Here is a 26,510-nt window from a genome sequence, read left to right on the forward strand (position 1 = left end):
AGGCCTGGGTAGATGCATGCTAAGACCCAGCAAAAAAATACACTCTAGGAACTGTGGTAGCTTGCCAGCTCTCAAATGACCAGATTTGCCCCCAAAAAACTCTGTAAAAGATTACTGCAGCTCAGCCAAGGGAAAATTCCCTCCTGTGCAGAGTGAATTACAAGTTCCACAAGGGTGGCAATCTCTTCCAAGTGGGTCTGTTACTGAAGAAAAACTCAGAAGTCTGTGTACTTTAGCAGATTAACTATTACTATGATGTACAAACCCAGAGACAAATAGGAAAATAGACTTCTTCCATTTGACAAATGCAATTTTATTTCTGGATTAGCTGTAAGAGTCCAACATAAATATTCTAACACATATACCCTGCCACATACATTAATTGGAATACTGGAAGAATACTGTAAATAAAGTCAACATAAGTAAGCATCTGCATATAAGTACAGACTTCTCATGAATTTAATTGTTATTTTTATATGCTGGAGGAGGGCTCCAAACCTTGGAAAGGCAAGACTTCAGTGGGAAAATGATATGCCAATGAACTGTCTCTCAGTAGAACAGGTGAGAAAAATCTAAACACAACATGAAAGAGCACAAACTGGCAGGTACAAGAAAGGAAAAAGACCATGACATTTTTTATGAGGTGTCTCTATAATATATTTACTAAGTCTACAACTATAATAATACTTGAAACCAAGCACTAGCAAAACATCAATTTTATGGTCTTGAGCAATTTACTCAAATCTGAGGCACAGAGTCACCAAGAGCAGAAAGTTACACTTGGTGGCTTCCTGCACAATTTAGTCACATATATAGGCTCACTGAGAACAAAGGTACAAAACAGCAGACTGTGAATCACACCCAAATTTCCCACCCATGACTATATGAGGGAGGAATTTTTGCTAACAATACAAATACTTGGGAGTATGGATGTGACTGCACATATTGATTTTATCTGAGCTACTTGCTAGTTATTTACTCTGCTGGTGCAGAAGATCCTCCATACTGTATGAGCAACACAATCAAAATTATTTGATTATAATGCTCACATTCCTGGTATTCCCAGTTCTTTACCAGCAGGGTTTTTATGGTGAAAAAAATCCTCACAACTGAGACACAAAAATGGACATTAAGAGAACTACAAGAATATGAAAACAAAAACTACCTGTGAACTTTCCCATTTTCCCATGAAAATCACTATCTAGGAAGTAAAAATATAATTCTTTTCACACCCAAACTGGCCTGTGAATGTGTATTCACAAGTGTTGCATGTGGGAACAGACATCTGTGTTCTATCTTCATTTGTCATTTTCGAATCTATTTCCAGGAAAACTGAAAGATGATTTGCAAAATTTGGCCCCTCAAAATAGCAAAAAGAGATTGAGCGCTCACAGTCTGAACTATGCTGGTCAGCAGTTCTTTTAAATCATCATGCAAAGCAAGTTTTGCTGTATGTCTATAGGATGATAATAAATTATTCAAGTTATCTGAAGAATCTGATGTCTCTAGTTCAATTTACAGGTCAGTCAATAAAGATACATTTCACATGGTTAGTAATTTCCTATTAATTTACTGAGCAGAGGGTTTCTGCTGAGAAGAGATTCCATTTCAAGATTTGTAGTCTTCCTTAAAAAAATGTCCTGTGGGGGGAAAAATAAGATAGTGAGAAACATGCTGTTAGCTCTCATGCAGCTTTTCATCTTTCTAGTAAGCACAGTTTTTAAACTGGATCTTAAGTAGTTTTGATTTGCATTACAAGTAATAACTGAGAAGACCCACATGCAGCAAGAAATCTTACCTTGGTAGTTCTAGAGATCTGTGACTGTACTTACAGTGATTACAGCCACAGAGAAACCATACAGAGTAAACTGAATTTCAGAGACAAGGATAATTTCAGAACAAACCCATTGTAAAGGTATATGACAAAACTACTGAGACAAACTTCACTGAAACCAAACACTCTTGAATACTTGTTTACAGGCACACTGTGAATAATCCAAATGGAAACTTGTTCTTTGGACAAGCCTTCACAAGAAAATAATTTATAGTTGCTTATATACTGATGAACTCACAAAGCCACAGCAGTGGTCCACAGATAAGGAACAAAACCTTAGGTTAATCCTACTTGCTTAGAAAGGGCCTATTTATTTAATAGTCTGGCAGGTGATAAACCAATTCTGCAGAGGATCTCTGAGGGACTTTATGAAGTAGAAACTAAATACTTATATTTTAATAGCACAGGCATGGCAAAAGCCCAAAGAACACTCCAGCTCCAGCATGCCAGGAACAAAAGCAAGGATGGCAAGCAATGCACAGGCAGGCACATGCTGAAAAAATAACACAGCCTCACAATGGCCAGTCATGTTAAGCCAGGTGTGCTATTCACCATGAGGGACACTGCAGTGGCTACAGCTGCAGGAGATACCCTTGTCTGTACACAGGTGCACTGCCTTCAAAAACCTTTCTGTGTGTGCTGGGACTGACTGCTGATGAGGGAATGGTAGGGCTAAATATACAAAATATAAAAACAAAAATAATAATTAATTCCTTGCCCATTAGTTTATGCACAGGTATTAGGTATTAAACAAACTTTGACATCAATCTACAGTTGCTGTTAGGCAGTAAAACTGATTTAGAGCCACTAATATTCCAGTACTCTGCATAGAGCAAGTGCCCAGGTTAACAGTGACTACAAAACCTTGCTCTGCCATCTTACTTGGTAGTAAGGATATCTTCAAATCTCCTTCAATCAAACTAGAAAACATGGGTCTTGCTTTTGAAACTGTCCAAAGCAAAGCAAGCTGTATAGCCCTGATACCTCTAAAACACTTGTAGCTGTAGATTCTTCTGTTTCACACCTGTGCTGATTATCTTTAAAGCAAGGATCCTGTGAGCATTGCTAAGACACCCAAACCCCTTAATCTCTTTTGAAAATATTATATACACTTGCTTAGACAAGAACAATAACTGCAATCTAATAAAAAAACCAAAACAAAAACAACAAAACCAAACCATACAATAGAATTAAATGTCTGGTTGTGATGCAGAATTGTTTACAGGGATTTGTTTCCCTAAATTATGATCTATGGGAATATAGTAAATGACTCAGACTGAAATTAAGTGTAACTTCTAAAAAAAAAAAAAAAACAAACCCCAAATCCTCAAACTTTAAACTGAAAGTATGAGTGTGTAGTCACGTACAACCAATCCCGAGAATCACAGTTTTGCAGTCTGGGAACCACTGCTGTAATACATGACAGCTACTTATAACTATCAAATTAGCAACCATGTAATGCAGGAGGTTATATAGTCCATTAGAAGAAGATATATTGAAAAATGTGTGACAAAAAAGCAAACTGGCTATTGTTACTCAGCTTTTAATCCCCAGAGAAAAAAACTTAGGCACTTACATTTCATCATCATATTCTTTTGGAGGTGATGCTGCAATGACTAAGTCAATCCAATCCTGAAAAAGAAAAGCAGAGGCAAACATCTGATGCTAAATATTGCTTTTAGAGGTGGCCAGTGCACCACCATGGAATGTCAGATAGAGAATCTAGGAGGTAATCTATTCCTGGAAAACCACAGGGAGAAGAAGTAAGGTCTGTATTAAAAACTTCTATAGGAAGACCATTTAAAGATTGAGCTGTTTGATTTGTATCTTGAAATTAAAGAAAAATCTACTGTTGCAACAACATTTTTTAAAAAAGTTATCCTAACAATCATCCTGTATTGGTCCTCTGAGCAATGAGAAGAGTTCTTACTGTGGAAACACTCACTGTAGCTGAAGGGCAATGTTGCTTGTACATCAAGAAATCAAAGATAAGCTATTATCAGAAAATTCCAATCAACTTGCAAGTAATTTTCAATATCAAAGAGTGATTTTACATGTAAAGGTACTAGAAACACTCAGAATGTAATGTGTTTAAATGCCAATCTTGACATGTGGCTAAACACCATCAAATTTCCCAGTAAATTACACGCATGGTTTTCAGAGATGCTACATACCAGAATCTTCTGCAGATTTTAGCTTACTTTGGGAGTACCTCATGTACCCACTACTTTTCATGTTCATAAACTTGTTTGTATTGATGTGACAATGTCATGATAGAGAAGTAGCTCTGATATGAGCTCTGTAGGTAGAATGAAGTAGTATTCCAGGTTACTTACCCCACCCATGTTCCAAGCTTTTGCTAGAGTTGCCTGTGCTTCTGCCAGCTTGCTGTCAATTAATATCTTGCCATTTACAGCCAGTATTTCATCCCCTTTCACTATGCCTCCTGGGGAAAAGACAAATGTGTCAAATACACATATGCAAAAAAAAATTCTAGGGGCCTTTTCTGTGCCATATTTGTGCAGTACTGACTGTGATGAAAAGTGTTCTCACTGGATGCAAAGTCTGCACTAAAAATTGTAGGAAGTTTGCTAGAGGCAAACACAAAAGGAATTTTTAGGCATGCCAAAGCCAAACTAATCTCTCATTGATAATGACCAGTAAGAAACTAGTTCAATATGATTTTCTAGTTTGCCTGTTTGGGTAATCCAGCTATACAGCTTACAAACTGTGACTGACTGCAGAACGTTACTACTATGCCCCAACCCTAGGGAAATGTTCAAGGCCAGGTTGGATGGGGCTTTTGAGCAACCTGGTCTAGAGTAAGGTGTCCCAGCCCACGGCAGGGGCTTGGAATTAGATTATCTGTAAGGTCTCTTCCAACCCAAAAAATTCCATGAGTCCATAAAAATGGCAAAATTAATTAAATTCCTGAAGGAATAAAATGGCATTTGTCAAGGGTTTGCATGTTGGTCATTTCTTTGCAAGTCTATGTGTAGTGTTTGTTCCTTAGAACTGATTTTGACTTGCCAATCTGGAATGAAGCACAACCAGTTAACTAGAACTGGATTTGAAGAGGATGATAAGAGGACAGCCTTAATTATGGGAGATCCTAAAAAGAGTGAAGGGCCAAAAAGCGCACTGAGGACATCAAATGACTGAAATGTTTTCGCAGCAATGTTTTTACTTGAACTTAGGTGCAGGCTGGGACAAGGACAGCAAAGACAGTGGAAGGGAATACTGCCCTCTCTGGTGACCTGGTCATCACAAGAGCTCTCAAAAAAAGGATGGCAGATACTTCCCACCAGGTGCAAAGCCCAGATGTGCTGGCAAGCATGTTCTTGTGCCTTCAAGAGCTAGGCTTCAGAGGCTCTGGCTGTTAGTTGGGTTTTGGGAGTACAGCCAGCTGCTTAACTAGACAAATTACTATTTCTAGTAGCATAAAGAATAAAACTAAGCAGCGCAGTGTAGCTATGGTCAGGTAATTGCTTTGCATGTAGAAGTATTAGAAATGTCATTGGAAATTGTGAAATAATGGAGAACACATTCCTTGACTAAAGAATACAACAGAGAATCAGGTGTTGGTTTTTACAAATTTTGCATAACTATTAATTTTAGCAACACATGTGGGCTGTCCTTAAAATTGAGACAGAACTTGGGTCCTTGGGCAAACTAAGTGAGCCTTTCAGTACCAGGCAATGAAATCAGCCAACCATTCTCGGGCAGTGTAAGGGAACACTTTTCAGCAGCATTCAAACTCCTCATTGTTGCTCACCATGTTTGTCTGCAGCACCGTCCTCGTAGATGGCAGACACAACTATCTTTCCAATTGGAGAATCAATTCCTCCCTCAACTGCAAGGTCCAGTGATCCCTCCTATGAAAAAACCAGTTCTAGTTCAGAAAAGTCTGTTAATTTTTGCCATTAACAGGGGCTTAATCTTTCCTTCTTCTCAGTAAATGATGCTGTACATCAAATGCTTACATGAACCTCTTAAATATCAATCAAACAACATAGAATTACCTTTTTTATTCGTAATAACCGTACGTCTTTTCCTATAATCTGGTCTGGGGTAAACTGTGAAAAGATACAACAATTAATCATTTCCACTCTGAAAACACAAAACAATTAAGCTGATCTATGTAATTTCTGGAGGAAAAGGGGCCTTTCTCCCCTCTAAAATAGTGTTAGAGGAAGACCAGAACACCACATCACCTTTTCCTCTAAGAACACTCCTGTTCAACATGACCAGAAAAGACAAATACACAAGACCCAGAAAAGCAATAAGCAAGAATCTCACCTACTCCCACCCCTCAAAATCAAGGTTTTGGGTTTTTTTAAGTGTATTTCATATTAAACAATGAGGCATGCTTAAATTCTCTCCTTACCATTGAATATGGATCAAAATCTTCTACATACTTCTGGAAGCCCTAAGAATAAAATGATATTTAATTGCAAAACCAGCAACTCACTCACACACTTAACACACAAATTCCATCTTATTCATTAGTGAGAGAACATGTAATTCTGTAAGCGATGAAAGAAGACAGAAACTGGAGAAAAGCCCGGAGAGACAGCAAAGAGTCCATCCTGACAGTCAGAAGACATTTCAAAACCTCATGACAGATGAATAATTTGAGTTGGTCATATAATGGAGCATTTCTGAGGAAGAGTTTACCACCTGTCAGCCCCACAGTTCCTCTCTACACCTGAAACAAATCTTGAAAGCACCATAAGCAGATACGTTCTGCCACACTGTTTGGAGCAACACTTCTTGGGATTATCAACGTGTTGGATGGTAACAGGTGAAAATGACAAGCTCCAATTCACCTGTCAGCAACACTACTCCATATTGTCTGGATTTTAGGATTCTTTTTCAGCCCCCTTCTCTCCCTCTGGATGTGGAGTCTCAGGGAGTTGGCTCCATACCACAAGCAAGTGCAGGACAACAATTTGTTAGACGATTTGCAGGACAACAATATGATTTTTGTTCTCATATGGTTCTGTGGAGGACTTAAACTCTTTGTCAGGAAATGTCTGAAATGCAGAAGATGATACTGCAGTTAGGCACAGCAAGATTTTTGAACTTTGAGGGGACTCACAAAATGTAGTGCTTAACCCTTGTCAGACCAAGACTGCAGGGGAAAGGAGGAGTTACCTTTTCTGCAAGGATGGGAGTTCCTGCACCAGCAATCAGGAGTCAATGGTGTTGGAGCACAGTTTCTTGAGAAAAATTAGTAGCTGCTGGGTGAGACTGTATGGCTAGTGCTGGGGATTTATGAAAGCTCTGCACTTAACCCTGCATGCTAAAGTAAGGACTTAAGAAAATCTTTACTGAGGCACCCAGCTCCCACTCTTGTGGGAGCTGCAATAACCTGGTGACAGGGGAACACAGAAGCACACAACCCTTTGCAGACATGGCAGGCAAGCCAATACCTTACATAGACCAGTGGTTCAGTGCATGATCAAGCTTGATATATTCATTATTGCCTCTTTTCTACTGGAACCATTTGACAGCAAAGACTATTCCACTGCCAGACTCACCTAAGCCTTTTTCCACTTGTAAACCAAACACACAGCTTAAGATTCCTGTGGTGTACTTAAGGGCTGGCAGTTAAATGGCAAAGTTGCAGCAGAAAATACTAAAATACTAATGCCTGCTCTGCTATACTCTTTATCACCTCTTTTGATTGCCTAAATTTGATGTGACTGTGAACCTTCTTGGTTCTGATTCCACCCATAACAGTACTGCCTTACATTAAGTTTGTTACACTGCATTACATTTGTTAACCAGATAAACGGGAATTTCATCACAGACATCAGCAAGGGCAGAATTTCATCCTGGGGGAAAAACTCCAATCAACCATTCATTAATTTACAAAGTGTACTAATATAATGAACCATTTAACTAAAACTGTAAGAGAAATATTTTACAATTAAAGCTACCCAAAGAATTAATACTTTGAATAACTGAATTAGTATTGCCTTTTGGAATCATGGCTAAAGTAGATATCTATGGGTTTGGAGCAAGTAATTTAGAGAAAAGAACTCCAATCTCAGCCAAGTCACTAAGTCATTATGTAATCTAAAGGAAGTCAGTGAACTCTTTGTCCCAGGTTGTCCTCATGAAAAACAGATGTTGCCCTTGAAAGAAGTTTCCCTGGGAAAATAATCTTTAAACAGGAAAAAACCCAAAAAACTCCACAAAAACAAATACACAAAATAAAATTTTAAAAATCACTAAAAAACCAATCTGCTAGCAAAAGTCATAGAAACACAGAATATCCTGAGTTGGAAGGAGCCCACAAGGATCACCAAGTCCAGCTCCTGGCCCTGAACAGAGTGACACCATGCACCTGAGGGCACTGTCCAAACACTTCTTGAGCTGTCAGGCTGGTGCCTCTGGGAGCCTCTTCCAGTGCCCAACCACCCTGTGGGTGAAAAACCCTTTCCTAATATTCAACCTAAACTGTTCTTCCCTTGGGTTCATGTCACTATGTATCAGAGATATGATCTGGATCCAAAGATGTACAAATATTGCTAAGACAAAAAGAAGACATGCACTGAACCATAATAAATCTTCCCTAAAATGGACACCACAAATTCAGAGATCAAAGAGTGCACTCCATATCCAAGCAGGGATGAATGAACCAAGGAACACCAAGTGGAAAGCACAGTCCTAAGCCTACCCTCCCACCACTCAGGAAGTTTCAGGTGAAAGAGTTAGGATCAAATCGCTTCTTGACTTACAAAAACATTCAGAGGACTGAGCATAAGTTGAAAATGGAACACTAAAATATTTGATTGCACTGAAACAACTCATGTCTGGACTTCCAGGTGAAACCCGAAGTTGCTATTTAAAGAAAAAACAACCTCTGAAACACCAGCACTTATACTAATGATACTGCTTCGCTGGTTTCTAACAACAATAGTCAAGAGCAATTGAGACCAGAAATAACAACAACAAACCACAAACAAACAAACAAACCCCAAGCAACAACAACACATAATTGAAAGAGAAACTCATGACTAGAAATAACAAACTTTTCAAAAAACCACCTCTTTTGAGAACACTTGTTATATATTTAGAACATACTGGCATTTACTGGCAAATAAATAATCTCAAAGCTGGATCTCTTTTAGTCAGTTATCCCTTCTAGACACAGATTGAAACTGATTAAAAGAAGAAAAAAAATATTAATCTTAATGTTTTACTGGTCAAAATCTCACACTGTGAACTCACTACTGTGTGCCAACTTTTCGTATAATGTCAATGCATGCAACTTAGCTTGCATTACCAAAGGGTTTTGTACAGAAACTGGGACATTTTAGAGCAGGGGAGAAGTTTAGCCTACAGTTCATTTCTTCAAGGAGCCATCTATTGAACCACCAGCCAACCAAAGATGAAGAGATGAAAACTTCATCATTATGACAGAGGAAAACAACAAAAGTAAAAATGCAGCAGGAAAATCCTACACAATACAGGAAGGCTGAATGAACAAGGCTTTCCACCACCAGTTCCTCTAATTTCCTACCAGTAATTATGTTATGATGATAGCTCTATTTGTTAATCTGATAAAGTATTTTACCACTGAAAGCATTGCAGCTGGACACTAAAAGAAACAAGGAAATCTTAGGAATATCAGTATCAGATGAGTTATCAATATTCAGCTATCTTAAAGGTGGCACTTAACCATATAGGAAGTTACAGATGGTTCATCCTGAAGGATTTATTCTCATTCTTCTTCTGCCTATCCTAGCTGGAGCCACAGGCACACACTTAAAGCTTACAAAGACCAGAAGTTCTCATGCACTAGGGCTGTCTTGCATCTTCTGTTTTAGAAACTGAGCAACAGAATTAGAAAGGAAAGTTTTAAATCTATGATCAGTCAAACAAGAAGTACCACACAAAACATGGAAAATGTTATTTTACTTGTTTTTTGTTAGATCTAAATGATGAATTGTAAACCACCATCCTTTTAAACATCTCTTGTGGCTGCAAAAGAAAGAAAATTGCCAAACCCGGTGTTAACTTATTGCTGTAATTAAGTATCACCTACTTATAAATTATCTTAGTGCTTATTTTGCTCTCCTAGGGACTGAATCACACTTGGACTTGTTAGTGCTTGTTTCCTGTATAATTTCAAAATGAGAGAACACACAGAGTGAAATAGTACTGAATGCAAAGTGGAAAGAATTCTAGAGAAACTACATAAATAATGCACATTTCCAAACCACAAGATTTCTTAAAAATATCTTCCATGACTGCTTTTAAAACTCATTTCTACAAAACAGTGCTTGGGTCTCTCATCCATGATATATGAAAAAAGAAAATTTAAAAAACCCCAACCCTAAACATGGACAAAATGGTAGACAATTTCCAAAATATTGAGAAGTCATGGTAAAAATATGTTTATGCATTTAAGGCTTGCTTTCCTAGGATAAGGTTTGCTTACCAAGGATTTCCTATACTGAAGAGGTGAATTCTATTATTAAATGGATCTTATTTTATTGTGTTTGGCTTCAAGGTCTTAAATTCCATATTCATTTTGTTTTTCTGTCACTTCCACTATTCTAACAAAATGATATGCAGTAGTTTGGAATCACTTAAAATACAGAATATCTCCTTAGTCTACAAAAATTTTCAAAAATGAAATGGGCCAACTCCCATATTATTGTACAAAAACTACTGACAGTCCCCCTGCCTCCACTCAAAACCTTGCAGCAAATCAGGTAACCTATCTGAGTCTTCTAAAACAAGAAAAACTTTCTACAGACTGAACTCTGGCATCTACCTTTACAAACTCAATTTGCTTTGAAAGCAATTACTATGTATCAGTTTTACTAATGTTCCTCTCAGCGTCCTACAGTCCTACCATTACTTGGAAAAAATATATTCCAGAGTTAATAAAATGTAATTTATGTTTAATTAATACAAACTGTAAGTTTTTGTCTTGGAGGACTTATGGGCAAGTTTGGAAAGATTTTCCACATATCTCTTTAAAATCTCTCTAAAAAAAATCAACACAGATTGTTTTGGTATGGCTATAACCAATACTAACTGAAGTTTCCAATCCTCCCCAATCTTGCCACATGGTATCTAAGCACCTGTCTTGACTTCAGTCCTGCAGAACCAGGCTTCAAATCTTGCAGATTGGAGGAACGCTTAATTTTTTCTTCCCTTCAGAAATTCTTCTTCCATTTGTAAACAAAAAAGGGAGGAAAAATCTTTTATAGCAGCAAGTGCAGCAGGGCCTTGTAACTCACACTACAGGATGTTTTTGATAGATGGGAGAGCAGAGACTTATGCTCCTGGTGGTTTTGCATCTATGACAATCTCACCACTAAATCATAACAGTCCCCTCCTGTTCTCTGAGCCAAAATTTAATTGGCTTTGCTGGGAGTGTATTCCAGTTCACTCTAGTACAGCTCACCCTGATTTTCACTCAGAGCAGCCCTCAGCATTCAAGGCCATACTTAAGGTTTAAATATCTCCCATCATTTCCCTATTTATAAGGGAAAACAATTTCATATTCATCAACTGTTACAAGACCTGCTAATTTTGACCTGAATTTAATCAATAACATTACGTAACTCACAACAGAGACTATGTGGCCCAACTACCTTCCAGGTAACAGGAGAATTTTACCCATTCTTGCACGCCTATTTTATTCTTAAATACATGCTTTTTCATCTTTACTAGTTAATTGCTTGAATATAGGCCAACTGGATTAGTTTCTTGAATCAAATAAATCCATCAACCTCATTTTCTTGAACTTGCTACTCAGGAAAGTGAAATTCAGGTAAAAACAAGGTAGAAAAAGTGGTGCGCATTATGTCAAATTAAGACACAAAAGCTGGAGTTCCATAAGGTGTGTGAAATCTAGGAAGATGAGAAACCAGACAGCAAATGGTGTGTTGTTGTTGTCTTCTTATTGCAGGGGTTCCATACTGTTGTCTCCTTATCACAAAAGTTCCATACCTTCTTGGTGTTTCTCTGGGCAGCTCCTCAGAGCACTGACTCTTTCTTCTTCACAAAGCAGCCACTGACTCCAGTTCCCCTCTCACCCAGCCACCCCACTCTCTTATAGCACTCTTCTTCTCCGTGGTTACAGCTGTGGCCTGGTAAAGTCAGGCCTGTTCCTAATTTGATAATTGGCCCAGCTGCAACTCTTTAGGGTAAGCTTACTTTCTACATTATCTTTATTTTTCTTATATTCTATCCCCCCACATATTGTCTTCAGTGATACTCTCCTCCACTAAGAGAAGTGGAACTGGTCCTGTATGTGAACAATGAACTTCAACACACAGGCACAAACCCACACATAGCAACCAATCAAACCCCACTCCCCTTTTGCATGAAATCTAATTATAATTCTTAAACACTTCTGGAGACAGGCAGTCACTGTCTTGTTTGGTTTGTCATACACTGGCCTTTTCTTTTTTTAACTAATAGGAATAATCTTCCTCTTCAGTATCCATGCTGGTTTTATTTCACATGCCACTTATGACTTCCTTGCAGCGAGGATGAATAAATATCCTTTACTGCAGTAAGTCATCAATGGAAGTAAGAGGTATAAGGTCTACCAAACCAATTTATAGACTGATCTTTCTCTCAAAGTCCCACCAGAATATTGCTCCCACGGAAATTTTGATCTTCCAACTAATATAAGGCAGTTTGGGAAGGAAGATGATTGAATCTGAAAGATTTTAGCAGACTTGTGATTTGGAAAATGTGCATGCATGCATAAGAAATCATAAGACATTTCCCATGGAGGTGGATCTTGTTGCCAGTTTGTTAAACTGATTGTATATAGTCAGTATAAAAAAAGTGCCTTTTAACATTTGTACCAAGACTTTTGGATCACACATAAAGGTATTATCTATTTTGCAAACTAGTTCACATATATACACTTTTTCAAAAGCTAGATGATATTAACTGCAAATTATGACTTTTTTCATTCCTCTCCTAAGGGATTTCATATTGCTTAGAGATGTCAAATTACTGAACACAATCAAAATGAGAGCTCCAACTGAAGGAAACATCTCCACTGGAGTGATCTGAATTTATTTTTAGCTCACGTGCCTGCCTTCTCTTAAGCAACTTATTAAAATTGCTTCCAATTACCATTCAATTCATTTATAATGTAGAAGCTTCAAGATGACTCTGGCTGGGTGAAAAGTGGTTACTAAGTATCACTTAAACGTCTTCAAAGTGTAACAGGGGAAAATAAGGAAACAAGACTATCTAAATTATTAAAGCGAAAAATGACAAAGAAATCCATCATGTTTTAATGAAACACAGCTAGGAATATTGTGCACATAACTTACTGCCAGAAATAGCTTTTAATTAAAAAAATATAACACAAATTTAATGGGTTTTCTGTCGCTTACTATCTTACAAATACATATAGACATGTATCCACACACATGCATGCAACAAACACAGAACTCTGACACGAATAGCTTAAGTCATAATGACCCTCAAGAATAAACACTACCAACTAGTTCACCAGCTATTTTAGGTGAATTTCAAGGACTGTCAGCTGGGAGTTATCACCTGTCTGAGCAACACTTCTCCTTTTTTTGCTCAGTAAGCCTTGGCTCACTTCCCTCATAAGCTACAATTCCCAAGGATGCTTCATGGTTGGTACCAAAATGTTCAGCCTCTGACTTTCCCCTTCACTTGCATTTGAAACAGAAATGGAAAAGAAATAAGAAAAAGAAGCTGATTGCAACTGAATTTTGCAGTAACTCTGCATGACTACTATATTAGAGTCTAATATAATTACACACTTTTTTCCCCCTGGAAACTAAAAGATACATTTAAATTGTATATATATATGTGTATATATATATATATATAGGATAAATTATATTATAAGGCATATATCTTTAAGTATGTTCATGGGTGTTTACAAAGGAAAAAGGCAATTGACTTAATTTTTATTTCATTTCTGATTAATTCAGAATTTATAAAAATAAAACCTGGCATCTGAATAAATAAGAAATAAGATGTACAAATTATAGGGCTTTACACTGCTCTGTACAAAAATTGTCTCTAAAAGTAGCTTTTCCACCTTGGAAAAAAAATGGAAAAATACTGTTTTCGTACTTACCATTAGTGACTGCTTGAAAATATACAGGAATTTTAGTTAGCAGGAAATGAGACAAAGATTGATTCTTTGAAGACATCTCAAAGAACAATATCAAACCCAAACCCCCACAGTACTGAAGCACTCAGAAAAAGGATATCAAAAGGCTTACCAGGGCCTCTGATTTGATTGTTGGCCTGACCACGAAGTTTGGATCAGGATGCAGCATAACTGGTTTAGAGACTATTGGCACCCCTGGATGACGCTGGGTAGGTGGACTTGGAGCAAGTTGCTATGGAGTTAATTTAAGAAAATTACAGTTTACAACCTAATTTGTGCAAATCCATCATTTCACCAAGACTCTTCAAGTCAAGTGGTTTATCATAATGAATTTAAGGACACTAATACAAAACAGAGCTGACAGAATTATTTTAACTAATGCTTACAAAGTCAACAAACCAAAACACAGTTTTCTCTTATATCCAAGTAGTAGCTTTTCACCTAAATTCTGGCTTCACCGGAAAGATTTTTCCATAATCTCAGCACTGCTTTTGGCATTTTTCCCATCAAGGCAACAAACTGAATGAAAAGTTACAGGGGAAAAAACCCAAAACTGCTAAAGTTGAGTGTAAGAACACAGCAAACCCAAAATAAGATTTTAACTAATCCATGGCTAAATAAATCTTTTAAGATGAAATTCAGCAGGGCTGCAGCAAACAGCTTTCCATAAGAAATTTCAAGTTAAATTGTCTTGATTTAACAGCAAGGCTTTGTTAGGTCAATTCCCTGCCCTTGACTCCACAAAGTAGAGATACCCAGAGACCTCATCGTTCAGCATGTCCTAGTGCAATCCTACACTTCTCACTCAGCCAAAACTCCCACTGACAGCAAGCAGAGTTTTAGTCAAGAAAAGAGTTCAAAACTGAGTCCTGTGGGTTCAGTTTCTGACTTAGCCCCAGCAACTCTAGGGACACTTTTCTCAGTGTTTCTCATAGGAAATGTGATGTATTCCAGAGATCATTCTTATGGTACAAGCTGTAACCTCTGAAATTATTTATCTGCTTCCAGCAAATGGGTTAAGCCACTTTCTGGATTTGGTTTTTTGTTTATTTTCTGTGAGTGTGTATTTTTCCCCTGTGGGCTTGTTTCCCCCCATCCTTTCCTTTCTTAAACAATTTTTTAAAAAGTCTGAATCAGATATTTGTAAGTCCCTGTGGATATCACTTAACTAATGTTGTTCCACACTGCAAAATACATTAAACATTCTGAACTTAGAAGAACCAGAATCAATAGATTCACAGATACCAACTTGTTAAATTGCACTGGAACGGGATGATTTCTCCTGGAGTTGCACAATTTAGCAACAGATTTTTCTAGATGCCAGAATGGATGTCTGATCATGAAAAGTCAATGCAAAGACATGTCAAACAAATGGTGGTTCTGAGATCAAACTTGCATCTTAGCATCCATTATATATTTAAAAGGTAGTTTGAACCTAGCACTTTTTGCCTTGATGGAAGAACAAAGCACATGTGCTGTAACATACAGACATTCACAACATGCAAATATTGACTGCATTTTGCTAAACTGTTGAAATACAAAATCCTTGGACCATTAGGAGTCACTTCCATCATTTGTACTTCCAGCACAGCAACGTATCCACACAGATCATTCCCTGTGCTGAATTTTAAATAAATTATCCCTGCAGAGTGAAACCATTGGCAGTTCCTTGTCATTTTCACTACATGGGAAGTTCATGAAACCACAGCCATGATAAACAGCTCGTGACATACCAGCGGGTTGCTTGACACAGGGGACACTTGGCCAATGTGGGAGGTGTTTCTTACAACCTAAACAGCAACACACTTAGTACTGGGTTCATATAAAGTGTAAAGCTAATAATAATTTTTTTCAGAAACAGACAATTTATATACTAGATATTTTAACAGCTAGTTCTCAAGAATGTCTCTGACAGGATTTTATTCCTTTTGTCAGGTTTTGTTCCAGCTGAATTGGAAATTAAATTATCTGAGTTAAAACCAAAAATGGAGCAATGTAGCGAACATGTACCAGCTTGAGTAATATTAGAGAAATGAACTTATGGGACAACTACAGTTGTCTTATTTTTTGGCTTTAGCAGGCATAAACATGAGATCTTTAATCCACAGCCACACAAATGTACTGCTTTTGCTTATCTGTGGGGTTAAAAACTGCCTTTGTAAAAGGTAGCAAGAATAAATTGTCAAGCTTTGGATTTTTCTTCCATTTCTGAAACAACATCAGATATATTGAATTATCTATTTATAAACAAAGCAGCTTTGGCTCAATTAATTTTACTAAGAGCCTAGTTATTTCCTCATATACAGTAATTATATTCAGTGAAAACTGACATCAATTTCAAAGACTAGGTTATTTGTTGTTACCCAACATATTTTTCTTAATTATTAATTTATTTTCTCTAACACAGCTAGCAGTGACAAACCACCAGAAACAGGTATTAGATTACATTGATTTGGGGTCAGATAAGTATGGCAGTTCCTATATTACTCCTTCTGTCTGAATAGTCTCTGTTCTCTTTAAAAGAGTGTATTTCTTCTCTCAACACAAGTATTTTGTACGCTTGTGTCATTTCACGTCATTTTTATTTTGCAAATAATATGGGAAATCTGCTATCCATAAGAACATATGATATTTTCATTTCAGTAGATTTAGCACATTCTTGGCACTCCAAATGTATGAACCACATAGTTCAAACACTATCAGAGGTCCACATAAGTTTACGAGAGATTCATGGGTCAAATCAGGGCAATTATTCACAGAAAGAATCTACCAGTTTCCACCAAAAAAGGATAAATGTGCGTATCTTTCCCCACCCAAGGAGAATCATGCAAATACAAAGACTATTTAGTAAACATGCAAAACCCCCAAAAACCAACAGTGCAGTCGCTCAACCCATGCAGAAAACTGTATAGGGGAGAAGTGACCATATGGGATCCTCTTCTGCTGCTTGAAACAAGTAAGCAGCTTTTGCCAAAAGAACAAGTACATGATTCTCACTACAGTGCTTAGCAAAGGGAATTATGATGAGTCAGCTGCCATTTCTTTCCTAAAGTGAGATTTGGCACACGATTTCTTTTATTTGATCCTCTTTTGAACTCAGATTGCAATAAGGAGAAAGTCAATGTTTTCTCAAAGTGCAGAAAGTCAAACCAGGTTACCAGCTCTTGCTTTTTTTGTTTCATGCAATTTTGACCTTTTAAAAGTTTGACCTTCTGACTTTAGGCCAATTTTCTTTGTCCACTCTTCTCACCTAACAAAGCAATTTGATGACACATTTAAAGAACTTCTACAAGTAATTTCCACTACAGGGATACTTTTCTCAAATTTAGCAATGAATTAAATCTGCCGCCTGCAATAGCTTTTTAAAGTTTTTAATCACTTAAGTCCAAACAACCTTTTTTTTAAGCTGATACATTCTGCTTAGTACATCTGCAGGTAATAGGGTTACCAGGTATGCAAGCAGGAGAGCAAACTCCTCCTGATTTACATTTAAAAAATATTGAAACAAAACTACCTCTAGACTGCATTCACTACTGAAAAAATGAAGAAACCACCTTTGACATTGCAAGGGGCAGAAGGGTAGGTCCAGTGGACAAAGAGGGTGATGGATCAGGGCAGGGAGGCACGCAGGGGAACAATAAAGGTGCATGCATCCAAACAGATCCCGAGGTCACCTGGGAAGCTGGTGTTACCAACAGGGCTGGACCTCGTGGAGCATTTGAGGCAGGAGGTGGATGAGCTGGCAGTGCTGGGGTAACAGTGGGGGGTGGTGGTGGCGGAGGTGGTTGTGGCGCACGCTGTTTGGGTTTGTCAACTTCATCTAAGTTGATGTCATCGAGGTCTGTGGTGTGCAGCTGCAGGCCCCCAGCAAAGCGCCGCATCGAGGTGGCAGGGGGAGAGGCAGAGGGACGGCTGCTCGCCAGCTATGGGCAACAGAGCAGAAACCTGCCTCAACACTTGAGAGGAATGGCCAGCCCTAGGACACTGCTCAGGCCAACTGCTCCTCCACAGGAGAGCTTTGCTTCTCCCATATACACCAACGTTTTCTCTGAAAGCCTTTCCAAAAGCACTCCTTGGGATTCCAGTTTAAAAAGAAGAAAAAAAGGAGTGACGTGACAGCAGCTGCTGGGGTAAGGGGCTCGAGAAAGAAGCCCCACAAAACCCCAACGACATCAAGTTTTCAGAAGGCAAAATCACAGGACAAAGCAAGATAACACAACTTTTGCCTCTCTAGCTCTTATGAGGAGAAAGGAAGAATTGCCCCTCACAAAGGTGATTATTTGAAAGAAAATAATCAAAGACAGGCCTTGAGATTCTATGTTGCTAAAAAAAGGGAAAGGGGTTAAAGTTGTGTTAACATAACCACACATTAGTACAAGAAAGGAAACCACGCTTAAGCAGCTATCAAAACAAAAATTTAGTGTGCTATTAAATTCAGAACCTCAAGGGGCTTGATATCTTATAATTTATGTTAATCCACAAGGGGTTTGAGATTTTATAATTTATGTTAATCCACACCAGATCTATTGGGTTACTAAACAAGTTCAGAATGCAATGAGCAGCTCATCCAAAAAAATAACAATGTGTGTGAGGAAGGCATCTACATATGCTGTTAGAGTTGCTACCATTTCTTTTATCAGTGATCCAGCTGAAGTATTTGAGAAAATTCAGTCATTTTGCTATTTTGTAGACTCAGCTCAGGAAACCTTACATAGATAAGCTGTTTGACAGACACATTGATCTTGCTCTAATATGGCTACATGTCCCTCAGTGGGTGACACTTTCCACATTCTTCTTATCTAACATGCTCACCTCCTTGTGCTGAAAAATTGCCATTTCTTTGGCAGAGGTTGAGATCTTGAATGCTCTTGCTCCCAAGAAACAGTTTCAACCTGTAGCACCTGAATACCTCTCAGCTGCATTTACCCCTAAGGAGCACTCAGGTTTTGTGTTTTACATGTTTTAACTGCTTGGGTAGAAAAAAATCATACTAGGGAAATTACATATAACAGAATGGAATTTTTTGTAGTATGGTAATTATATATAATGAATGGAGCAAACACAACACAGAGCATTGGTCTTAAATCCACGTTGAGCTCTGAAAATATGACAGTGTTTGTAATCTGTAATGATTCTTCTTACTTTACAAAGGAGGACAAAGTTCTAGCAGAACACAGGCTGCCAAGTTTGGATAGTGAGAGAAAACCTCTGCATAATCATTCCACTAAAGACCTGTACTAAAAAACCACATGGATCTGAGCCTAGGGCCATGAGGAACAAAATATCAGCTGCCTTTTTTTTTTTCAGAGCTGCTCCACGCTGACCTGAAGGAAAATCATGTGAGAGCGTTCCCCAAGGTCCCTTTTGTGGTTGCAGTTTCTCGGGGATCCCACGAGAGCTCAGTAGATTGCAGTGTTCCTCTTGGAAGCGGCTTTCCTTGGAAGACAGCCAGAGCAACAGGATGGTGGGAAAGCCTCACCACACGTCTAGAACCATCAGGCTCTAAGGAACAATCACTTTCTGCAGCTCCCCTGATTAAAGGGGACTACTTAAAGTACAAGCCTAAACCCTATTCCTTGTGAGTTTTGTATCTTTTTGTAATTTTCTTATCCTGTTTCTTTATTTCATACAGTAGAAGGAAGCTTTCAAGAGCTCATAATCAATGATGTTCTTATATTCACATGATACTAATAAATATAGCTGGATCCAGCTTTAGTTACAGGTAGCATGTCCCACCTAGCCCAAATATTTCATGAGACAATAAAATTGTTAATTTAATGGTGATAATAGAGTTTAAAAGGACAATATAAAATCAGTTCATTAAAATAACGTTTAAATTTTTATAAACTGTAGGAAAAGCAAATTCTATAGATTGTAAGTCATCAATTATTGACTTTTTCCCCCTTCCCTTAGAAAGGACTGAGGGGGAAAGACCAAGACAGATTTTTTTCACTGGTAAAACCTGCTGCTTTTAGGAGACAACTTTCAGTTATTTAGAGATCATGCAATATATGGAAAAGCTAGAATTTTACCTCAGGAGACTCATTCTCCACAGAGGAGATCTGTTCTAACCGTGTTTGACAAAGTCTTTCCACCCAGTGCTGAACCTTTTCTGATTCTTCCAGATCTTCTCGTTCTGTCTCAGATACCTTGACCACAACATTGGTGCATTAGAAAAAGTTATAGGTACGGTCATAAGACAAATATGTTTCAAAAGAATGAAATGCCACCTAAAATAGTTTTAAAAATAATAATACTTTTAAGAATGATTTCCTATTTTGCTGTTTTTCAGTAAATTCATCACTACCTATCATATACAGAGATATCCTCATTTGGCCAAAAGCTGACTAGAAATAAGCAAATTTGGCAACAGAATTTTGCAGTACAACAGTTTTGAAAATTTCCTTATCTTTGAAATAATTAAACAAGTGTCCTGCTAAAGTAATTCCACTAAAAATCCATTTAATTTTCTTTCAATATAGCCTTGCACTTGATAGATCACAACATACCTCTTGCACAAGACGATTTATTTTCAATTGTTTTTCTTTCTCCAGCATTCCTTCTTTCTCTTTGGCAAGTTTTTGCTCAAACTCCATTTCCTTTTTGTTCTTCTTCTGTTCACAAAAACTGTCACTTTTTGACTTCTTTCGTTCTTTCCCTTTCTGGGAAGGTTTTGTAAGAAAAACTTTTACATCAGCTAAAACCACCAAAAACTTCAATCTTGGTACATGAGTGTCTGCCTTGAAAACTTAATTACAGTCTACGCAAGTATGGGTATAGTTTTTTAAAAGAAAATCCAAAGTTCCTTTACCCAGCAATTTGCAAGAAACTCAAACTTTTTGGAGGGCTTGTGCCCCCTAACATAAGCTGGATGAGATCAGAGAATTCAACTTTTTTGTTCCTCTGCAAAGTTACAACTTCAGGGCACACACAGGCCCACTACAAAACTTGGAATATTCAAACAGTTTTGGTTGTATCTTAAATTGCCATCTCTCTGTTTTGGCATTTATATGTAAATATATGAATGATTGCTTTCAGGTGACAGATTCTCATGTATAGGTAGATGTGCATAGTCCATGCATACAACAGCTTCATGCATATGCCCTAAAATCACCATGGCATCCCCTAATAAAACTGAAATAAGGAATTGAAAAGGAAAGGTTTAGATCAGTGCAGAAACTGCGTTGCTTCCAAGAAGGAACACTGCATCACAAAGACCATGTAGCTCCTACAAGCACTGGATAAAATCTACTCAGATGAGTTAAATAATACAGCACAAAGTGACTCTAAAATTTTAGATGTAGGGCACAAAGGGAAAAGCTACATAGTCTTTTGGAAGCCTCTGTTCCTCTTGTCTTCAAAACACACACTGCTCCTTATTTCTTCTTTAGTGATGTCACATTTCTGCTGCCCTTTCACATTTGTACAGGTAGGACTTAGTTCATTTTGGAAATGCCATGTTCTCCTTCTATTTATGAAAAGTAAAACAGAGGAGCAGGTGGCCACTTATAGACAATTACTGCCACAGCCAGAAAGGCTGTGCTTAGGTTTGATTTTATTCTTCTCATCAGCAGCAGCTATTGACTTTTCTTGCTTTGAATTCCTAAAACCATCACAAACTGCTTCACATTAAATAGCGTTATTTGTCTTCCTTTCACTTTTTGCACGTTAATATTGATAAAGCCTTGGAGAACAGACATTCTCCCTGGCAGCTACAGAAACCAAATCCCCCAGTCAAGCAGCTAACTGGAACTTTGTAATGCTGAGTTCAGTGGGATGTGGTGTATTGCTTCATGGTTACATGGTGGTGGTGTTTTAGGGAGGGGAACAGGGGGAAAAGGAACCCCAAAAACATTGGAAATAAACTTTAACTAAAAAAATCTAGCTTTTCACAGTAATGTTTTAACATAAACCTAATTCTGTGGTCTATTTTGTTCAGGGCTAATTAGTTTTTACCTTAACAACAATTGCCAATATCATCCTCTTAAAAATTCAAAGATATGTTTAGTACTGTCTGCTAGATGTAACATCAGGCAGGTCAACTTGTTAGGTATCAACATTTGAATAATTACTGAATTCAAGGGCCCAGTAAGCAGTACACAAGCCAAAGTCTTCTAGAACATGAACATATATCTGAGTGTGTTAGCTGCACTCATAGCATTCAGATGCAACAGGATGATTCATCCTTTCCTACAATTTTCCCCATGGATTCAGTTTACTTCCTATTATAGACATTTTTAGTGCAGAGTGAAATATTGTTTTTAAAACAAACAAAAAATCATTAGCAATAGGCAGTAGGATAGAAATTCACCACTGCCAAAAGCAAATGATTGAAAATAAAATCTTTTCAAGCTTCCAGTGCACACAGTGTGGTAAAGTTCAACAGGAATTATGTTGAGATAATTGGTATATGAAGAGGTAGTCGGGCATTCTCTAAACTATAATTCTCAGTAGCAACCCCAAATATTACTCTGAGTGAAGAGTTTCCAGAGCATGCATTTATAATTTTCACATAAAAATCCCAATTGCCCTGGTTTTCACACAGGTTACAGATCCATGATGATTTACAGTCACTAGCAGTACAAAAAGCTATTGGAATGCACCATCTTCTCCTGATCTATTTTAAGGGGAGCAGGTCTATCCTGGGCACACAGAAGGTCAAAGTAACAGTCCTAAACAGTGACACAAATACTTCATCTATCAGAAACAATCCTGACCTCCTCTGAAACCTTGAGTTCTTGCCAGATACACACACAAAATCTTCATGGCACTTTTACCACAGTTAATTAGCAAAAAACCCCCACTAAAGCACACAACACAACAGCAATCCCTCTATAATATGGCTAATATGCATTGCAAGAAATAAAGGAAGCAACAGCAAGTACAAAATATTACTTGAAACTCTCATAAATTGAAATTGAATACTTCAGCAGTATTCCATACAGAAGTATTCTATCAGCTTAAAGATTGTTAACTTTTTTTGCTCATATGTGCATGCCTAAAAGCCTTTTACCTTCAGCACTCCTCCTACAAGGAGATTTGCAAAGGTATAACTGGATAATTTTTGTCTCTACTGTTTTTATATACACATGATTCTGAGGACTTTTGGAGAACATGAAGACATGCATTGCCCACCTGTAATAGACACCTGCAAAGTACTGTTATATAATTCCCTCTGCACATGGCAGAACCCAGAGCCTGTAGGACTCAAAAGGACAAAGTCCTAGACACATGCATCCCAAAGGCATCCTAATTTGTGCACACGTTTAAAGAAGAAGCATTTGACTATAAAGAATGCTTACTAATAGCAGAGAAGAAGAAAAATAAGGAATTCCAATCCAAACACACACACAACAAACAAATTCACATTTCAAATTTGTACCTTACGGATCGTGGGAAATTTCCCTTCATACCGATAAAACCATCCAAAAGCTACAAAAAATAAAGGAAAAGTTGTTTTTTGAAGAAAACCCAAGGACAGGTTCATACTTAGACCAATCCATGCTGATATGTGTAACTGATTAAGATTTATTTGAAGGCGCAACACCAGAGGTTTGATATTACATGACAAGTTCTTAGCTAAATTCTTGATAAATTCTAGAACATTTAGTCATAGGCTTCCCTTATTTTAATGATACATATTTTATGCCAAACAAAGAAAAGGCAACAAGTAATCTACATGCAGAACCACACACACCATGTGCATTGCTAGGATTTTTATGGTCAAACTCCTACTTTACAGTAGTTTTAGCAAGCCTTATGAAAGTTAACCAGGTATTCAAACTCATTCAAATTTGTGGCAGAACACGGCTCTTGAGGAGATACGAAAAGCTCCATTTCCCAGGACAAAATATTTCAAGCCAAGTGCATAACTATTATAAAATATATTGCTGAGTAAAAACATACAAAAGAAAATGTTACCATAACTTTATATAAGGAACACCGCTCACACAGAGCACACAATATAGTTCATGTTTCTGTAGAGTTGTTAGATTTCATATCAAGGTTATCTTTAGATGGAATGACAGCAGCAGTGTTAAAATCTTTCCTCATTTACTAAAGGACCACACAAATTGCTCTGGGAAAACCAAATGGTCAGTTGCATGTCAAGACTGACTGTCAGGAGGAGGTGAGACACAGGAAGAATCTGAATCAGGATAGGAAGTCAGGGCTGAGCAGCAAACCTGTTTGTCCTGCTTCACGTTCACTTCATCCATGTCATTTGTTTCAAGTTCATCAAGTGCAAGTCCCTTTAAGTCTTCTAGAGAAACAAAGGAGGAAAGGGGTGAGGGGACAGAAGTGACAGTAACTGGGGGTTCCCATGAAATGAAAAAGAGATCAGTAATGTGTGGCTAGAAGTTTCCATGAAACAAAAATCATAGTTAGTGATGGGATGTTTTTCTACAGAATTGATTAAAAGAAAAGGCCCTACTTAAAATAATCTCCAACCTCCTCCAGTCCTGAAGAGCTAATAGGATCTCTATGTGGACAACTGGTCTGCTATGTGGTGAAGGGAAGCCTGAAGAGTTTGGGGGCTTTTCCTTTAACAGAACCATCAGCAGACTTGCCCAAAGTCACACACAAAATAATAAAATAATATCAGGTTAGGAATTGGCCCAGGTCTCCTATGAATTATGCAACAAGAACTTTCCACATTTTTATTTGTACAATACAAATTTAGTACACTCCCCACATACCATTTGCAGCTTCCAATTTAGCTTAACTGCCAGCTAAGCTCCAACTCTCTTAATTCCCTTTGGACAAGTAAATCAGAAAGCCAGCAGCATCCTGGGCTGCATCAAGAGCAGCAGGGCAAGGGAGGGAGGTCTGCCCCTCTACTCCATGAGACCCCTCCTGGAGTGTTGTATCCTGTTCTGGAGCTCCCAATATAAGATGGAATGCCTGGACCTGTCAGAATGGGTCCAGCAGAGGGCCATGAAGATCATGAGAGGGCTGGAGCCCCTCTACTATGAGGAAAGGCTGAGGGAGCTAGGGCTGTTCAGCTTGGAGAAGAGAAGGCTGTTGGGAGACCCTAGGTGAGCCTTTTGGTACCTAAAAGGGGCCACCAGAAAACTGAAAAGGAACTTTTTAAAAGGGCATGTAGTGACAGGAAAAGGGAGAATGGCTTTCAACTAAAAGAGGATAGATTTAGATTAGATGCTAGGAAGAAATTCTTTACTGTGAAGCACTGGAGCAGGTTTCCCAGGGTAGGTGGTGGATGGCCCATCCCTGGCAGTGTTCAAGGCCAGGTTGGATTGGACTTTAAGCAACTTGATCTAGTGGAAGGTGTCCCCATCCATGGCAGGGGGTTGGAATAAAGTGATCTTTAATATCCCAAGCCAAATTGTGAAAAAGCTGACAAACACTGAACAGAAGCAACATGCAAAATAATGCACCAAATCCCCAAGGTTGATGCTTCAGACCATTTCTTAGTAAGCCTTATTATTTTTATTTTTCCTGCTGCTGATTGTTGAAAACCATGACTATGTGAATGGATGTAGATTTTGCAAGATAGATACCTCTTAAATAAGAATTATTTAATTGATTTATCATATGCTTCCAGTCTTCCAAAAATAATCAATTCATAGCAACCTTAACTTGGAGGCAAAACTAGTGGTATATTCCCCAGAGCTCAGTGATGTGTCTGAGACAAATAGAAGGAGGCAATTTGACATCAATTACTTACTTTTGTGTTTGGAACGAGGGGCAGAGTGCACTTCTGCAGTTACAGTTTTTAGAGACTTGGGTGGTTCTTTTGGACCCCAGTCTTCTTCCCACTCCTTTTTAAATTTCTCTTCCTCTGCTGTTATCCTAGAGGAAACAAATGCAGTTAGACATTGAGTACAAAACCAACATCATCAGTATATATTCATTACCATCATAATTTTTCAGTGTATCTGTTTTTTCTGTAGAATACAAAGCATATTAAACTGCTCCTTCCTCATCACTAAATTCCTTTCATCAATTTGTTTCACTTACTAAGCTACAAGATAATTTGCTAAATACAGTGTAAGATATTCTTATTTAGTATTTCGACTTCTAAGGCCTGTTATATAAACACCAGCACAGATATTAAGCCAAGAGTGACACACTACAGTACTGTCTCTCACCTTAAATGAAGTAAAACACATCTCTCATTTTGCAATTTTTTTCATTTTTAGGGCTGGAATTACTTACTAGAAAAACTGAAACACTGAATGACAGAATAGCAACCATATATGTAAATCAGATGTCACAATGGCAAATAATACCTAAAAAAATATGTGACTCCAATATACGACTCTCTCTATCTTTAAAACTATTTTGATGATTGCTTCCTAAACACATAGTTCTAGGTTGCCATAAAAAGTGACTCTTCCCCAAAAGAAATAAATACTGGAACAGAACCCATATTAAATTCTGTATTTTAGGAAAAAATCAAAAAAGAGAGGAGAGGGGAATAGAAAGGTACAGATAGAGAATGGGGATGCTGCAGGGAGTGTCACAATTCAGGACAAGAGCATGCAAAAGAAGTAAATTACC

The 26,510-nt window shown here is 37.9% G+C and overlaps 1 protein-coding gene across 2 annotated transcripts in view; it reads right to left on the reverse strand.

The window, feature by feature from the left end:
• Positions 1 to 308: 308 nt before the first annotated feature.
• Positions 309 to 26,510, reverse strand: part of USH1C (USH1 protein network component harmonin) — a 47,644-nt gene continuing 21,442 nt past the window's right edge. Inside the window, exons 14-22 of one of the 2 annotated variants that reach the window (XM_066551867.1) lie at positions 25,675 to 25,799; positions 24,173 to 24,249; positions 6,222 to 6,263; positions 5,857 to 5,910; positions 5,610 to 5,709; positions 4,171 to 4,280; positions 3,411 to 3,466; positions 2,387 to 2,506; positions 309 to 1,640 (exon numbers count right to left, since the gene is read on the reverse strand). In XM_066551867.1, coding sequence (XP_066407964.1) covers positions 2,407 to 2,506; positions 3,411 to 3,466; positions 4,171 to 4,280; positions 5,610 to 5,709; positions 5,857 to 5,910; positions 6,222 to 6,263; positions 24,173 to 24,249; positions 25,675 to 25,799 — 664 coding nt within the window. In that variant the 3' untranslated portion in view covers positions 309 to 1,640; positions 2,387 to 2,406. Of the gene's footprint in view, positions 1,641 to 2,147; positions 2,507 to 3,410; positions 3,467 to 4,170; positions 4,281 to 5,609; positions 5,710 to 5,856; positions 5,911 to 6,221; positions 6,264 to 24,172; positions 24,250 to 25,674; positions 25,800 to 26,510 lie in introns of those variants that run through there. The other variant, XM_066551866.1, reaches the window with a different exon arrangement.

The sequence above is a fragment of the Molothrus aeneus genome, chromosome 6 (assembly GCF_037042795.1).
Source record: "Molothrus aeneus isolate 106 chromosome 6, BPBGC_Maene_1.0, whole genome shotgun sequence".
In the NCBI taxonomy this organism is placed as follows: Eukaryota; Metazoa; Chordata; class Aves; order Passeriformes; family Icteridae; genus Molothrus; species Molothrus aeneus.